Raw genomic sequence first — 19,066 nt, forward strand, 5'->3', positions numbered from 1 at the left:
CATATATCCGTCCAGTTGCCTTTTAAATGCTGTAATTGTACCAGCCTCCACTACTTCCTCTGGCAGCTCATTCCATCCACGCACCATTCTCTGTGTGAAAAAGTTGCCCCTTAGGTCTCTTTTATATCTTTCCCCTCTCACCCTCTAGTTCTGAACTCCACCACCCCAGGAGAAATACCTTGTCTGTTTATCCTATCCATGCCCCTCATGATCTTATAAACTTCTATAAGATCACTCCTCAGCCTCCGACGCTCTAGGGAAAACAACTCCTGCCTATTCAGCTTCTCCCTATAGCTCAAATCCTCCAACCCAGGCAACATCCTTGTAAATCTTTTCTGAACCCTTTCAAGTTTCACAACATATGTCCAATAGGAAGGAGACCAGAATTGCACTCAATATTCCAAAAGTGGCCTAACCAATGTCCTGTACAGTCGCAACATAACCTTCATTCTCCTGAACTCAATGCTCTGACTAATAAAGGAAAGCATACCACATGCCTTCTTCACTATTTTATCTATCAGCGACTCTACTTTCAAGGAGCTATGAACCTGCACTCCAAGGTCTTTCAGTTCAGCAACACTCCCTAAGATCTTATTAAATAATTCAACTTTAATTTTCTTTCTGTAGATAGGCAAACCTTCCATTCCTGAGACAGTCATCCTTTTTATTGATGTTATAACCAATGATAAATTTCTGACATCATAGTAGTTTTAAATTAATCAACCAATGGTTATACTATTCAAGGCTGAGACAGACGGATTTTTATTCAGCAGGGAATCAAGGTTTATGTGGAAAAGGCAAGAAAGTGGTTTTGAAATGACCAGATCTTACTATTAAATTATATCTTACCATTTATGAATTATTTATCTGCAAATTAAAAATAAGCTTAGACATTCAAAATGGTATAATTATTTCTGGCTGACTCGAATCATGTAGGCAAAAGTGAGGACTGCAGATGATGGAAAAGGACAGCAGGTCAGGCAGCATCCGAGGAGCAGAAAAATCGATGTTTCGGGCAAAAGCCCTTCATCAGGAATGTAGAATCATGTAGCAATTGCTACACCATAAGAGATAAAGATTAAAAAGTTGGGTTGACAAAATTACTGAGGATTAAATGGCAAGCTATCTGTGGCTTGGTAACTCAACTACATTCGCACCTTGTGCATCATTAAAATGGTATAACTTTGGGTTACAGACTGCCAATGAGGCAACTAGAAATTTGAAGATGGTGCTGTGGTTGAGGCTATACTAAAAGCCATTGAGACAGAATTATAATTATCAAATTATAGACCTTTTGAGGACATTTTTATTCAACCCATCAGGAAAATGAAAGCATTGAATGAAGGAATTCCAGCTCCCCGTAAAGACAAAATAATATTCTTAGCCCAGAAATATATTTTACGATAACCAGTCATCTTAAATCAGTTTGATGGATCTTTTCGTAGAGTCATAGAAATTTCAGCATAGCTTGAGGTAATTTTGACCAGCTCTTACTGCTGCTGCGACTATGGTAGTTTATGGCAGTGGACTAACAAACCAAAGGTCATTAATTTCAATCTTAACATAGCAAGCACTGAAAATAAATTTAATAAATCTGGTACTTTTCTGCATTGGTACCAGATAGTCTGGCCTCCAAATGACATCAGCTCCACACTTTATGGTTAACTCAAATCTTCTCAGGGCAATAAGAGATAGATAACAGTTCTAACAACATCACAAAGACACACTTTAACATTATACATGTCTGTTTAATCTTTTTCTGTCGTAATTATATTGAAATGTTTAACCATTTCCCCCTTCAATGCAATGATTGAACTTCAATAATAGTTTGTAGTAATAACAATGCAGTCCTTACTTTTATAATCTATGTCTATTTGTTCACGTCTGTAAACTCCCCCTATTTTAGTGGTGTTATTTTAAGGTATCCTTGCCTATGTTAAAGATGCAAGTTAAATAGAGAGTAATTATTTTTAATGGACAGAGTGTATTGCTGACAGCAAGAACATGAAGAGTTTGAGTCTATCCATGAAAGCTTGGTTTGAAATTGAATGACTAATTCTATATCTGCTAAAGTTGGCAGTATGCCCATGTTATTATCTGGTAGGGTCTGGCAAGGATGCTTGAGGCCAAGTGTAACAAGAGAACTGCTGATGGTTATATGTCAACTGAATGTAATTGTCTGAGTAAGGGCTCTTTTAGTACAGTGGTAGTGACCTGATCTCTGAGCTAGAAGGCATAGAGTCAAGTTCCACCTATTTGCACACATGTTATAACATATTTATACAGGTTGGTTTAAAAATATCTAATTGGATGAGAACTTGACTAGATGTGTACATATGGGGAACAAGTAATCAATGGCGGTTGAGCTCACAGTGTATGAACTGGGACAAAACTCTGACTACAAAAAACATGTACCTGGATTCTGTCTAACTAATGGGGCGGCACTGTGGCTCAGTGGTTAGACTGCTGCCTCACAGCACCAGGGTCCCAGGTTTGATTCCAGCCTTGGGCGACTGTCTGTGTGGAGTTTGCACCTTCTCCCCGTGTCTGCGTGTGTTTCTTCCGGGTGCTCCGGTTTCCTCCCACAATCCAAAGATGTGCAGATCAGGTGAATTGGCCATGCTAAGTTGCCCATAGTGTTAGGTGCATTAGTCAGAGGGAAATGGGTCTGGGTGGGTTACTCTTCGGAGGGTCGGTGTGGACTGGTTGGGCCGAAGCACCTGTTTCCACACTGTAGGGAATCTAATCTAATCTAATATTTAACTTCTGGTGTTTAACAGCCAGTGTTCTAAAGTGCTTCAGTGAGGAATATAAAAGTGAGGCTTTTGATGTAGTAGTCCGGTCCCAATGGAGTTCACCAAGACTGCATTCAGAAAGTCACGAATAATTTTGATATAAACCTCGAACTTGGTTTCTTATTCTGGTGGTGGACTTAAGTTACAGTGGGCCGTCCCATCGCCAAACCTTAAACACCCGACGCTTGGAGGGATAACGCCTCATCTTCCGCCTTGGGACTCTGCATCACACAGGATCAATGTGGATTTCACCAGTTTCCTCATTTCCCCTCCCCCCACCTTATCCCAGTGCCAAGCCTCTAACTCAGCACCTCCGTCTTGATTTGTCTGTTTTCCTTCCCACCTATCTACTCCACCCTCCTCTCCAACCTATCGCTTTCATCCACACCTTCATCTACTTATCACATTCCTTGCTATGTTCTCCGTAACTCTACCCCCTCCCATTTATCTGTCAGCTCCCCTGGCCCACAAGCTTCATACCTGATGAAGAGCTTATGCCCGAAACATCGATTCTCCTGCTCCTTGGATGCTGTCTGACCTACTGTGCTTTTCCAGCACCACACTCTCGACAGTTTTAGCATATAGTTTGGAATCGGTTACATTTCTAAGTTGCCCAAAGTTTGCTCTTTCTGCTGATAACATCTTAAACTTTGAAGATCATAAAACTATGCTTGGAAAACTTTAGCAATACAAACTCTTATTATACTCATGTGCAATTTCTTTTACAATATTTTAAGAGAGGCACACATATGTTTACTTAAAATGGATGGGATTGCCATATGTTAAGGTTTTATATGCTACCATCACAGTGACAAGTTTTGGTGTTACTTAGTTAGTTCCATCTGTTGGTGAGGCTCTATTTAATATTTGCCTGGTTGAAACAGCAATGAATTCAATATGAGTACTGCAGTTAGGAAGATTTCTTTTCACTTCATTTGGTTAAGTTATTCAAAAAACTAACCGTGTGACAAAAATAGCATCAGTGGAATTTCAATGCTTGAGTTGGTATGTCATATTTTTCACAATTATTAAAATTAGTTGACATATCTAAAATAATTCTAACATGAAGTTTGAAATTTTAATTGTGTTATGTTTAAAAATGCATATATATGAATAAATATAGTACAATAAAAAGGTGATCATTCTTATAAAGCCCTGTATAATTACAATTAACACAGGTGATCTGGAAATGAACTCGTGGTGAGCTAGATTGTGCACAGCACCTTATTTACTGTAATAATGATGTTGTCTTCTGCCATGATTTGGAGATGGGGCCGGTGTTGGACTGGGGTGTACAAAGTTACAAATCGCACAACACCAGGTTATAGTCCAACAGGTTTAATTGGAAGCACTAGCTTTCAGATCATTAGGTGATGAGAAGGAGCGGCGCTCTGAAAGCTAGTGCTTCCAATTAAACCTTTGGACTATAACCTGGTGTCTTCTGCCATATCTTCCAAGTCCACCACAGATCTATGTATAAACATTTGGTTCATTTCTAATACTCAAAGATTTACAGAGAGGTGGAGACAGAGATAAAGAGAAAGGTGGAACAAAAAGGATAGATAAAGATCATACCTGTCCAATTATACCAGCAATGTTAGGTACAGGTTTTCCTTTCTGGTGAGGTCTTGTTGGCGGGCTCTGTCCTTCCCAATTTTGCAGCTCTTCAATGCTTTTTAAATACAAGAGTGCCTTCAATCCCGTGCAATAGTCATCAATTAATGTGAAGTCCTGATTCTGAACAGCACTGCATACCTGTAAGTGTACAGTTTATTTTAATGTGTACATAGTCACTTTCACATGCACTACATCATAACGTTAGCTGTTGGGAGAAATTGTTTGTTACTGGGGATATGGAATGATGAACAAAATTGTTGCTTCTATCTAAGACTATCCTGGATTTACTTAAGTGTCCATTAAATCCAATTATTGCCTCTTGCATTTTCAGTTATTCATAATGTAACTTTAAGAAATATTACTCTGACTTGCTTTAAATGCATCACAACCACTTATACAATTACATTGAATTAAACTAGGAAGTCAAAAATATCAGGAAGTTTCAGGACTGGAAAAGGCTCCACAGTTCATCTGATCCAAGCAAAAAAAAAAGACTAATGATTCTTAATTGTATATCCTTAACCCATTCTTCCTTATTATTTCCACATTATCTGCCTCCAATAAACAACCAGAAATTTCATTTCACATATTCATTGGTATTGGTGCAAAACTAGTTAAGTCTCAATGTATATTGAGCTAATGTACTTTTAGAGTCATAGAGTCATACAGCACGGAAACAGACCCTTCGGTCCAACTCATCCATGCCAACCAGATATCTCTGCCCTACCCGGCCCATATCCCTCCAAACCCTTCCTATTCATATACCCATCCAGATGCCTTTTAAATGTTGCAATTGTACCAGCCTCCACCACTTCCTCTGGCAGCCCATTCCACACACGCACCACCCTCTGTGTGAAAAAGTTGCCCCTTAGGTCTCTTTTATATCTTTCCCCTCTCACCGTAAACCTATGCCCTCTCATTCTGGACTGCCTTACCCCAGAGGAGAGACTTTGTCTATTTATCCTATCCATGCCCCTCATGATTTTATAAACCTCGATAAGGTCATCCCTAAGCTTCTGACGCTCCAGGGAAAACAGCCCCAGCCTATTCAGCCTCTCCCTACTCTCAAATCTTCCAACCCTGGCAAAACCTTGTAAATCTTTTCTGAACCCTTTCAACTTTCACAACATCTTTCTGATAGGAAGGAGACCAGAATTGGATGCAATATTCCATCAGTGGCCTAACCAATGTCCTGTACAGCTGCAACATGATCTCCCAACTCCTGTACTCAACACTCTGACCAATAATGGAAAGCATACCAAACGCCTTCTTCATTATCCTATCTACCTGTGACTCCACTTTCAAAGGGCTATGAACCTGCACTCCAAGGTCTCTTTGTTCAGCAACACTCCCTAGGACCTTACCACTAAGTGTATAAATCCTGCTAAGATTTGCTTTCCCAAATGCAGCACCTCGCATTTATCTAAATTAAACTCCATTTGCCACTTCTCAGCCCATTGTCCCATCTGATCAAGATCTCGTTGTAATCTGAGGTAACCCTCTTCGCTGTCCACTACACCTTCAACTTTGGTGTCATCTGCAAACTTACTAACTATACCTCTTATGCTCACATTCAAATCATTTATATATATGATAAAAAGTAGTGGACCCAACACCAATCCTTGTGGCACTCCACTGGTCACAGACCTCCAATCTGAAAAACAACCCTCCACCATCACTTTCTGTGTTCTACCTTTGAGGCAGTTCTGTATCCAAATAGTTCTCTCTGTGTTCCATGAGATCTAATCTAAGGTTAGATCTCATGGGGATCCTTGTCAAACACCTTACTGAAGTCCAAACAGATCACGCCCACTGCTCTGCCCTCATCAATCCTCTTTGTTACTTCTTCGAAACCTCTTTCTTTTAGAAGTTGCGTCAATTTTGTGCAAATTATTGGAATTCAACTTGTCCTTTTCAAAATTATTTTACGTGACACATTTCTGGATAAGCCAACAAGCACTGTGTATCTCTAAGTAATCTTTAGAAGATTGTGATGAGCTGCCTTCTTAAACTGCTACAGCCCATGTTGAGCAGGGATATCCACAACGCTGTGAGGAAGCGAATGTGTCTTCTGCTCTTGTCCTTCTCGGTGGTAGAGATTGTGGATTTGAGAAGGATTGAAGGATCCTTGTTGAGTTGCAATAGTGCATCTGAGAAGGTTTGCAATGCTGTCGCTGTTTGCATTGTTGGTGAAAGGAGTGAATATGAAGGTGATGGAAGAAATGTCACTCAAGCAGTCTTCTTTGTCCTGGATAGTGCAGAACGTTTCAATGTTGTTACAGATGCACTCAATCAGTCAAGTGGAAAGTATCCCACCATACTCCTCAGTCAGTCAAATGCTAACTTTATGTCAAGGGAAGTCGCTCACCTTCAGCACTTGAGTTCAGCTCCTTTGTCTTTGTTTGGACAAATACCATAATGAGTCCAGGACCAAAGCACCCCTGGCAGAAAATGAGCCTCAGCTAATTGTTGGATAGGTGTCACTCGATAGTGCTGTTGACAACTACTTCTACCACTGGGCTAATTATCCAGAGTCGACCAATGGGGGATAATTGGCTTGGTTGATTTGTCTGCTTTTTGTGTTTTCTATTCTTTTAAAACCCTCATTATTTGAACTTTCTCTCCCATGAGGCTTCTTGTTTCCAAAACTCAAAGCTTTTCAAACCCTCCTCATCACTTAGATGCATTAAGCAATTTGTTTTAATTGCTCTTTGCTGCATTGCCTCCAATACTTGGATAATTTAGTGACCAGTGATTCAGATCTGGTTAACGTTTCTTAATGCTCTTTAACACAACAGAGTTGATTATTTTGAAATATGTACTAAAAACCTAATCCCTAGTGTGTACTGTCTAGCATCCTAAAGCAATTTCTTCTGTTGTTTACTTCCCTTTCTTCGTCTCATTACCTTGTATTTGTGCGTATCAAGTATCATCGGCAATTGACCTGCATTTTTAAGGAAATCATTTGCCATCTCCATCACTAAAATTCAGAATGGTCTGTAAATTCAGATTTCTTTAGGCTTAATTTTCTGAAGATATCAGGACTCATGCCCACCTAGCTTCTGCCTTCTTGAACCATTGCAGTTCTTGGGGTGGACAGACCCCATAATTCTGTTAGTAAGGGAGTTCCAGGACTTTTACCCAGTGATGGTGAAGGAATAGCGATAAAGTTCCAAGGCAGGATGGTGCGTGTCCTGCAGGAGAACCTATAGGTGATAGTGTCCCCATGTATCTACAGTCCTTCTATTTCTAGATAGAAGAAGTCATGGTTTGGAAGGTGCTATCAGAGGAGCCTTGGTAAATTAGTGTCGTGTATCTTGGAGATGGTATACATTGCTGTCACTGTGCATTGGAAGTAATGGGAGTTAATATTGAAGGTGGTGGATGGTGAACCAATCAAGCAATCTTTTTTCTCCTGGATGGTGTCAAGCTTCTTGAATGCTGTTGGGGCTGCACTTATCCAGTCAAGTGGAGAGTGCTACACCATACTCTTGACCTGCGCATTTGTAGATAGTTGACAGGCTTTGGAGAGTCAGCCGACGAGTTACTTACTGTAAAATTCATGGCCTTTGATCTGTTTTTGTGGCCACAGTATCTACATGTCCAGTTCTGATTCTGGTCAATGGTAACCTGCAGGATGTTGATAATTGGAGATTTGGTGATGATGATGTCATTGTGATGTGGGACCAACAGGAGGTGGCCAAAATGGATTCAGTTGTGATTAAATACAATTCTGTTGTTGCTGGTGGGCAGCAGCACCTTATGGGCCTTGATTTGCTAGATCTCCTTGAAGTCTATCCTATTTAGCATGGTGGTAATGCCAAATAACACAATGGAGGTATATTCAATGTGAAGATGGCAGAACCCTCCCAATTTTGCAGGATTGATAGGGCTGTGTTTGCCATTGTCATTTTCAGTGTCTTGGTTGATGCCAGTGGTTTCATTCCTTTCTCAAGTGGCTTGCTAAGCCATTTCAAAGTCAACCACATTGATGAAGTCACATGTCGACCAGATCAGAGAAAGATGGCAGATTTTCTTCTCTAAAGGACATTAGTGAGCTAGATGGGTTTTTTTGACAATAGTTATGTGGTCAGGTCGACAAGCTTTTAGTCCCAGACTTTTTATTGAATTCAACTTCCACTACATGCCACAGCAGAATTTGACCTCATGTCTCCTATTAGCCAAAAGGCTTTGGATTACTAATACAATGTCAATACCATTACATGACAACATCTCATTTACACTTCAAGTTCATATTTTTAAGATCTTATGCTCTCATATCCCCTTTTAACCCTCCATTCCAAAACAGAGCTACAGCACTGGTCAACTGTTAATGGTATTTGTGTGTCATGAGCATGAAGCTTGGGGCTTTTTGAGCCTTGCCCATGATTGAGGCAATGGCACTCGCTGCGCAAAATATGCCTTGTCTGCATTGCCAGTTGAACAACACAGAACAAGTAGATCTTTGTCTCCTGTGTCCAAATAACGCAGGGCTTAAATAGCTGTACTGTGTTATCTGGTCGCTTAGCTCAATTGGCCAGACAGGTGGCTTGTAACTCAGAGTAAGGCCAACAGCATGGATTTTATGTCTGGACCAGCTGAAGCTCCCAGGAAGGTCTCTCTTTCTCAACCTCTCCCCTCACCTGCGGCACGGTGACCTCTGCTTAAACCACTACCAGTCATCTCTTTTTAATGAGACAGCAACCTTATAGTGCATTATTCATCCTAGTCTGAGTGCTGAGTGTCTTTCTAGTTTGGATGGTATTGCGGGTTAAAAACATTTGGTTAACAAAAATTATCATGCTCAACATTTACTCACTTAAGCTCAACTGTTTAATCATAAATGAAGCAAGTTGAGATTTTGTGCCCTATAATATGATTTGTAGAATCCAATGGTCAACTATTTTAAGTTAAAGCATTTCATTCCAGTACGAATCAATAAAATTTAATGTCAAAATTTCACAGATGGGATTAGTATTTTTGAGCAACTTTGAAATAGCTAACTGCAAACAGTCAATCAACTATTGCACATTAAATACCGTTTATTTCCTATCAACTTCCTTTCTTTATAATGTCACGAGGAAAAATGGATATGTTATGCAAACAATGAAAGTTTGGACATAAGCTTTTACAATTTCATTTATCCCATGTGCTTGATGGAGAAGAGTAAAGTGAAAGGGGCAGTGCTCTTAAATAAATTGCCTGCACTCTCCACAAGACAAAATAGAGCATATGTCAGTAAAGACACAGGGGAGCTAGGAGCATCCAGTCATCCAGTAGAATTGCAATAACTTGTGTATAGCAAAACATTCACTCCCAATTCCTGAACCCTTGTGAATCTGTTAGATGAGGCAAGAAAAGATGAAAACCAGATGATATGTTGTGAATGACAAAGGTTTTGGAGGTTATACATATAAATATTTGATGTAACTTGATTTACATGCAAGCCACAAAATTGGAAGTGGTTGTCACTTGCTGTTTTGAGCTGTGTAACTGTTTCTGATGTCTATGATTACAATTAGATTTTGACTCAAATTTAAATCAAACATCATTAGCCAATATGGTTTTGATTGCATTCTTTTTAACCGTTATTTACTTCTGAAAGCTAGCTTCTGTGCAGCTTTCTGAAGACAGTACTTGGAAAACAAGGAAAGTGTTTCTGAGTTTGGTGCCAATGGATCGTGCCCCAAGATGGGGTTATATGGTGAGGAACATGAAGGCTGTTTGCAACCAATGGAGAATTGAAGCTGTCAGGTACCTGCTTTGACTTCCATGATGAGAATGGTTAGCATTCAGTTTGCCCGAGGCTTCTGTTAATATAGGTCATAGAAAAGCCAACATTGGACTACTCTTTCAGTAGACAGTGGTGTCTGGTGGTGGCTTAATCTGACTGTCACCCCACCTTAGGCGAAGGGAGTGGATGAGAAGGAGAGTCCTTCTGGTAACCTCAGCCAATGCAGGAATTGAATCCACGCTGTTGGTGTCACTGTATTGTAAACAAGCCACCTGCCAACTGATCTAATAGGAAACTGTATATTAATGAAGTGAGATCTGCAGTTATCAAGGTCGTTAACAAGCAATAAATCCCATTGGAAGGCAACACGCTGCTCCTTGTCTTGCCTGAATGCCCAGAACTTAGTGAAAAGATTCATTGCATTGCTCCCAAGTCAGGATTAGCCTTGCTAGACTTCTCACATGATTTTACCACTTTTCCTACCATAACCCACATCATTCAGACCCCCATAAGATTCTGTCCATAACATTGTGATTATGTTACTGGACCAGTAATCTGGAGCCCTGACTAATAGCCAGTAGAGATGAGTTCAAATCCCACCACTCCTGGGGATGTTAAATTCAATTCATCATGTAAAATCTGCAATAAAAGATTACTATCACTAGTAATGTCTCTGAAAATACCAGATGAGTGTATCAACAACACAGAGGCTAATTTTAAACATCATTGAATAAATTCAAGGCTGCGTTAGACTGATATTTAAGTCTTAGGATGGAGCTAGGGGATAGGGTTTGGTGTAGGGGGCCATGTAAGTGAACTTAAAGCCAGGTCAGCCATGATCTTAATGAATAGAGGTGCACTGAATAGGTCGAATGCAATGGTCTAAATAGCCTATTCCTGCTCTTATGTCTTATGATCTTATATCTATCAACAAATAATGTGACTGAAATGCTTTTAGGAAAGTGGAGCTTTCTGTTACATAGTTGTAAATACCTTTAAATACCAGCACAACTTTACAAAAGCAAAATTCTGTGTACAACAATAATAACAGGGAGTTGCCAATTGCATGGGTAAAATTATTTAAAGTCTGGACAAGTAACCTGCATCAAAAAAACAATTAACATGCAGACACAAACAGTGAGGAATCACAATCATGATATCTCATAGCGTAAGGCTGATTTTCTCAAATGGTGGGGCTGCTGAGAACCTTTGCAAGGTTCGTTTTGAAATTATAAAATATCCTTGTTGTGACTCGCAGCAGTTAATGCATGCTGTCTCCAGCAGATTTCTCATTCCTGGTCACAGCCATTACTCCTGATATGTACGGTACTTGCAGATTATTAATTGAATACTGGATGCCCCCACCTCTTCCCCCCTCCCCGATGGGGCAATTTTTCTTCAAAGTCACTCATGCTGCTCTTGTTATTCTTTGATGTGTGTCCATCTTCTCTGGAATTTGTGAAATGGCATGTGACTGAAGAGGTGGGCACTTGCTCCCACTGGTGGTGTTCTTTCTGCTGCTCCAAACTTTGTTGCTGTTTGCTCCTTTTGTTCCTCCTCCCAGCTCAAGGTACAGCTGCATAAGCTGCAGTGAAGGCTGACAGCAAGAAAGTCCCATTTAAGACGAGTGAAGTCTAAGAGAAGTGAACTGATTTCTGAATAGTCGGAAACAGTGAGATCAATCTCAGAAGAACGGTTGTGAAGCAGCAGCCTATCACCTGGCCATAGGTGCAGCTCTTCAATGGACCTTCCATTGTCTTTCAGTTCCATCGAAGAAGTTCTGTATTTGCCTTTTTTTTCATTTATACTTCAAAGAGATATTGTCATTGCTAGCAATGTAAGCATGAATTGCTCACCTCTAATTACCCCGAGTGGATTAGATTAGATTAGATTCCCTGCAGTATGGAAACAGGTCCTTTGGCCCAACTAGTCCACACCAACCCTCCAAACAGTAACCCACCCAGACCCATCCCCTTACCCTATATTTACCCCTGACTAATGCACCTAACACTGGGCAATTGAGCATGGCCAATTCACCTAATCTGCCTGCACATCTTTGGATTGTAGTAAAATCCTGGTAATCCATAAAACAGTTCAAAAAGTCAGCTGTCAAAGTGAGACTGATTGGTTCAATCAGGTGTTCGTTACTGAATTGCTTGTTGGAAAATTATCTACCCGCAGTGTGAAGGAGATTTCTCATTTGCCTGCAAAACTGTTCCAGTGGATTCAGCAATGCTGACTCCATGTCCCTTTCTGGGAACTTCTACATCCAGCAGACACTCAAACCTGTCCTGCCCAGCCTGCCCCCTGACAGGTAAGATTCTGACCAATCTTTCAGAAATGTGGCTGCAGATTCCATTTTGTGAAGTCAAGCCATTTGTATTATCCCCTGCAATCTGTATGAGGTATGACATGAACCGACAACGCCACTAGATTTGCCCCGGGATGGGACCATTCGCCGCAGCCGATTAGCCACTGCCCTTTCACCGCCGAGGACGCTTAGCCATCACCCATTGGCCACTGAGGACGATTCGTCACCGCAAGTATTTGTAACTCATTTTTATATATAAACCAATAAACTGATATTTATTTTACCTCTTTTTTAATCAATACGAAGTATGTAGTTGTATTAATAAAGGGGACTGAGAAGTATGAAAGAACAGGCGGGAGGGAAAACAATCAGTACATATATATATTTCCGGTGGCAAATAGTCTCCAGAGGTCAAACGACCCCAGTGGAGAAACGCTGGTGGCGAACCGGCAGTGGCTAATCAGCGGCGGCGAATGTGCTGTGGCGAATCGTCACCAACCCTAGAAGCCATATACATGTTATATTATTATTGATTCTTGCAAGGGGGAATGTAGACTGGAGAGAGGAGTGTGCAGTTCTTGCATTTTTGTGAATTTTTAAAAGGCAGAGAACAATGTTTGAGAGGGACAAGTTTCCGGGGTAGGGGTGGAGAGAAAAACAACTTGAAAATAGATTTTCAAACATTAAGAAAGTCTCACTTTGATGACAATGATTTGGAAGTATTTGGGTTCAAATCCATCAAAGAAATGTGAGAGGGTTGGCAACTTGACACATTGAAAGGCTAGTATCATTCTTATAAGGCTCATTTCATTCACTTAGTTATATTTTCATGATACCTTGCATGTGACCTAAGTTAGATGGTCAAGTTGCCATAGTCTCATTCGGGAAAGAGAGACAAATGGTGATCTTTGAACCAAAGGGTTGCTAGGCAAGGAGAGAGCTTGAAAAGCAATGTCCTTCATAGTAAGCTCAGATGGAGCAGGAATTGAATCCACGCTTGTTGGCTTCACTCTGCATCACAAGCCAGCCAACTGGGCTAACCAATACCCTCAGTTGGAAGCCATTTCATTAATTCATACAATTCGTAGATATAATTGTGACACCAGCCTTTTGATAGGATCTTCCCAAAACATTTTGGCAGGCCCATGTCACACCAAGCAAACTAACACTTCATAGTGTGTTGCATCAGACACTCCATATGAAGCAGGTACTAAGGCAGATTGACCCATGCTGCAATATTGAGTCAGGGAGCTTGAAAGGGTGGACAAGCTGAAGCACAAGGAAACAAGCAAAGTCAGCAGCAGAAAAACACAAGCAGCTGACTACAATAGTAGACCTAGATTTGTGGATAAGCACACAGTCAAACCCATTTACTGAAAGGAGTCATTCAATGGCCAAAGGATTTTCATTACATATCTTGAGAGTGTACGTCTTTATAATCAGACCGTGGGTGAGGTTCCTCAGCTATTACAGTTCCAAATAGGATTCCTCACACTCCAAGATGAGTGAAAATGAACAGACTCCTCTTTTTTTTCACTCTCCCCCTCAGTTGGTCTCCTCAAGAATAATTTCCGACAGGATTCTGTCACTTGCGGTTACCTTTCTTCCACACAGAATGAATTTATGTTTTAGAAGAAGCCAATTTAATCAGGCAATCTTAAATTAACAAAATGTGAGGTTATTATTCACTAAATGTAAGAAGAAATAATAACAAAACACATACACACAGATTAGAAGTCGGAAGTGAATTCAAAAAGATAGACAGAAGTTAAAAGATAACCTGTTCAGTCTCTGGGTTGTCGGTGGATGGTAGGTAATAGAACATTGACAGCTAAGTATTCAATTTCATGATTCTTGTCTTTGCCGGTAGCCTGAAAGTCTTTTGTCCTGTTTGAATTTGACAGGCTTATTGGCTAACTAGCTTCTAGAACTCAAAGCAAGAGACTCATTTTTCTGCAAGGTAGAAGTGACTGGTGAATGGTTCTTCAGCTATGATCTTCACAGCTCTCTAAGCTCTCCAACCAAACTAACACACATCTGTATATCAGCCCAGTAATATACACAAGCAACTCAGTTCACTATTATCTACAAACAAACAGAGAGCAGGGTTGAACTGCCTTTTAACACTATTGTGTATTCTTGAAAGGGGAAGACATAAAAGATGTCTCTCACTCAGACTGCTGTCTTTTCTCACAACATATTCAGTCAGAAATAGTTCCCAGGTGATTATAGTTCAGATTATAGGGAATTTCTTCTTTACATGTTTATCTTTTAAAGTTTCCTTGATACTTTTCTGCTGTGACATTCCAGGGTCTCTCTATCTCTCCAGACAGTCATTGAACCATATCCACCACCATTGTGACTACATCAGTCTTCTTTAAAACAGGTTGGAATTTTAGATCAAATCCACTTGTCATCCATAAGGGTTAGGATTTGTGGTCCTGACAATACAGTGTGAAAGTGTTCAGTAAATTTGCAGGAGATAGTGACAACAGACAGCAGAATGACATGAGGTATGGAGGGACTGTGACATGAGGCATACACCAGTTCTGGGAAATGCGATTAGAATAGTTAGAAGGTTGTTTTTGGCCGGTGTAGACTTGATGGTCTGAAAGCCCTTTTTCTGTGCTGTAGACCTCTATGGCTCTGTGACAAGTTGATTAGATTGGGACTGTGCTTTTTGGAATACAGAAGAATGAAAGCTGACCCTTACTGAAACAGTGAAGTTTCTTAGGAGAATTGACAGGGTGGATGGGTAAAGGTTACTTCTCATTGAAGGATAGTCTCAGACTACAGGGCACAATCTCAGAATAAGAGGTCACACTTTGAGGAATTTCTTCTTTTAGGGTACTGAACTTGTGGAATTTTTTATTCAATTCTGCTGTTTGGGGCTGGGACAATAAGCATATCCACGATTGAGACAATTTTTTTTTAATCTGTAAGGAATAGTTATTGGGAAAAGGTGAGACAGTGGAATTGAGGATTATCAACACGACCATGGTGTCACTGAATGGCAGAGAAGACTTGATGGGCTGAATGCATCCGCTACACCCGATGTGGCCTCCTCTATATTGGGGAGACAGGCCGCCTACTTGCGGAACGTTTCAGAGAACACCTCTGGGACACCCGGACCAACCAACCCAACCACCTGGTAGCCCAACACTTTAACTCCCCCTCCCACTCCACCAAGGACATGCAAGTCCTTGGACTCCTCCATCGCCAGACCATGGCAACACGACGGTTGGAGGAAGAGCGCCTCATCTTCTGCCTGGGAACCCTCCAACTACAAGGGATGAACTCAGATTTCTCCAGTTTCCTCATTTCCCCTCCCCCCACCTTGTCTCAGTCAAATCCCTCGAACTCAGCACCACCTTCCTAACCAGCAATTTTCTTCCTGACCTCTCCGCCCCCACTCCACTCCGGCCTATCACCCTCACCTTGACCTCCCTCCAACTATCGCAATTCCAACGCCCCTCCCCCAAGTCCCTCCTCCGTACCTTTTATCTTAGCCTGGTGGACACACTTTCCTCATTCCTGAAGAAGGGCTTATTCCCGAAACGACGATTCTCCTGTTCCTTGGATGCTGCCTGACCTGTTGCGCTTTTCCGGCAACACATTTTCAGCTCTGATCTCCAGCATCTGCAGTCCTCACTTTCTCCTCCTTGATGGGCTGAATGGCCTACTTCTGTTCCTACATATTTTGGTCTTATGGTTGTGCCCTATGCATCTTGGAACATAGGGTAAGCCAGTGTCTTTCTGCTGAACAGCTCCATAATTAGAGGCTCAAAGCCTAGAGAGAGAGGTATGAAATTTCAAAGTGGGATTGGGAACCAGATGCCTGGCTGAATTCCAGGTCTCAACTCCATTCTTGCCATGCCATTGTTAACTTTAAATGGCCTAATGGGTGAGGAGCTTGGTGTATAATTAGAGGTGCCAATTACCTTCAGGAAACAGGAACCACCTGCTTGGCAGAGCTACCCCTCATAATGTCTCAGACCATAATTTTTAAATGCCATCTGCACCAGGTACTGATCCAGCAGTCCTTTCAAAATCCAGTCTAGGTTCTCTCATGAAGCCTTACCAAATGTTTTAAGCACATTAAACTGCATGAGTAACTTTCTGTCGGGTTGACACATAGAATGGGCACTGTTCGAATGAAAGGTATTCCTGTTCAAGTACTCTTGGCATTGATAGAAAAAAAACATGGATCTTTAATTATGTGCTATCAGCAATGTTCTGTGATTTTGGGAATACTGCCACCTTGTAAAGATTCTGTTATCTATCCAGCTGATGCATCCTGTCCAGCAGGAATGCAATATGACAGCTGTCATTTGCTTAATGTGTCTTCAATAGTAGATGCCTACTCCAACATATGTTTCTTGTGGTTTGGATGTATCTCATTTCATCTGACTTACCCTGCTTGGTGGGACTGATTTGCAATGGTGGGTCCTAGGAGGATGAGGAATACAAACAAAACAACTGATGTGCAACTATGTCACCTACAGTTCTTGTCTATACCATTGTTCATCTCTCTCCTTCAAATTGTGGAATACTCAAGGAGCCTGTGAATTATTGCTGTGGTCCAAACTTTGGCTGTTGACCTGGACTGTTGACAAAAGTATCAATTAGATGCCTTGCTGTGTTAAAAGTATGGTATTTACAGTGACAGGCATCAGCACAGATGAAGCCAGTCGTAATTTCTATTAATGTGCTAAACTTTAGCACTGTAAACATTCTGATACAACTTTAAAAAGACTACTTTGTCAGGCCCAGTCAGCTTAAGCATATCCGCTGTCATTTTCTTTGAAGTCAAATAAAGTGCAAAGTGCAGCACACCGTTAACCATCATTTCCAAAACCGGTAGTCAGTTCTGTGTTGGTTGGCAATACGGCTAATAAAAGGCAGATACGACATAAGCTACACTGTCCACGAACAACATGAAATGTCATACTCAGTTTTACAAGACTTCATGCTGGCAGAAGTGTTTTGCAAAATGTATCCTGTACATTTTTAAGTTACGGGTGCTGTATTCAAGTCTATGAATGTACACTCTCAACGTGGGCCTTCAAATGGGAGCAATTATCAGAAGCTAATTTTTGTTTATGCATGGGACCTGGGTGTTGCTGGCTGGACCAGCATTTATACCCTATTTAATTTGCTGAGATAGTGGTGGTGACCTGCCTTCTCAAAATGCTGCAGTCTATTTTGTGTTGGTACATTCACTGCGTCATTAGGGAGGGAGTTCCAGTGTTTTTTTAACCTTCCAAACCCATGAACTCTACCACTTTGAAGGACAAGGACATTAAGTTTATGGAAACGCAATCACCTGCAAATTGCCCTTCAAGCCACAACTCCAGCTTGAATGATATTGGTACTCCTTCCTATGCCCTCCCAAGCAGGACTCTGGGTGATTCTAACCCCCATCAACTGAAGCTCAAGAAGGCTATTCTCTCACCCTCCACCTTCTTAGGAGCAGTAGGAATGGTCAGTAAATGCTGCACAAGCCAGTGGTGCTTACATTCAGTAAAATATTTTTTTTTTAAGTTACAAGAAATCCAAAAAAAAAAATCAGACAAACTTATTCTACCAAAGAGAATGTGAAACTTGCACTGTGGTGAGTGGCTGAAACCAATTGAAGAGAGGCATTTAAGAGCTAAGACAAAAGACATAGGAGCAAAAATTAGGCCATTCAACCCATTAAGTCTGCTCCGCCATTCAGTCATGGCTGGTAAGTTTCTCAACCCCATTTTCCTGCCTTTTCCATGTAACTTTTGATCCCCTTGGCAATCAAGAACTTATCTATCTCTGTTTTAAAGATACTCAATGATCTGGCCTCCACAGCCTTCTGTGGCAACGAATTCCATAGATTCACCACTCTCTGGCTGAAGAAGTTTCTCCTTATCTCCATTTTAAAAGGTCTTCCCTTCACTATAAGGCTGTGCCCTTGGGTCTTTGTCTCTCCTGCCAAGGGAAACATCTTCCCAATGTCCAGGCCATTCAGTATTCTGAAAGTTTCGGTCAGTTGCCTCCTCATCCCTCTAAACTCCCTCAAATATAGGCCCAGAGTCCTCAAACATTCCTCATATGTTAAGCCTTTCATTCCTGGGATCATTCCCGTGAACCTCCTTTGGACCCGCTCCAGGGCCAATATAACATTCTTGAGGTATGGGGCTCAAAATTGCTCACAATACTCGAAATGTGATCTGACCAGAGCCTTATAAAGCCTCAGATGTACATCCCTGCTTTTATATTCTGGTTGTCTCGAGATGAATGACAACATTGTATTTGCCTTCCTAAATACTGGTCAACCCGTAAGTTTACCTTAAGAGAAACCTGTATTAGGACCCCCAAGTCCCTTTGTACTTCAGATTTCAGCATTTTTTCCCCATTTAGAAAATAGTCCATGCCTCTGTTTTTCCTACCAAAGTGCACGACCTCACACTTGCCCACATTGTACTCCATCTGCCTCTTTTTTTGCACACTCTCCTAAACTGTTTAAATCTTTCTGCAGCCTTCCTGCCCCCTCCACCTATCTTTGTATCGTCTGGAAAATTAGATGTTGAATAGACAAATGAGGGAAAAGGGAATCAAGGGTACTGATGATAAACT

At 41.1% G+C, this 19,066-nt stretch overlaps 1 protein-coding gene across 1 annotated transcript in view; it reads right to left on the minus strand.

The window, feature by feature from the left end:
• LOC122554210 (dihydropyrimidine dehydrogenase [NADP(+)]-like) overlaps positions 1-19,066 on the minus strand; it is a 739,011-nt gene that overhangs the window by 95,021 nt on the left and 624,924 nt on the right. Inside the window, exon 20 of the mRNA XM_043698867.2 lies at positions 4,371-4,550. Coding sequence (XP_043554802.2) covers positions 4,371-4,550 — 180 coding nt within the window. The remainder of the gene's footprint in view (positions 1-4,370; positions 4,551-19,066) is intronic.

Source organism: Chiloscyllium plagiosum, unplaced genomic scaffold, assembly GCF_037043375.1.
Source record: "Chiloscyllium plagiosum isolate Xiang-an unplaced genomic scaffold, Cpla_swu_hap1 HiC_scaffold_9, whole genome shotgun sequence".
Taxonomy (NCBI): domain Eukaryota; kingdom Metazoa; phylum Chordata; class Chondrichthyes; order Orectolobiformes; family Hemiscylliidae; genus Chiloscyllium; species Chiloscyllium plagiosum.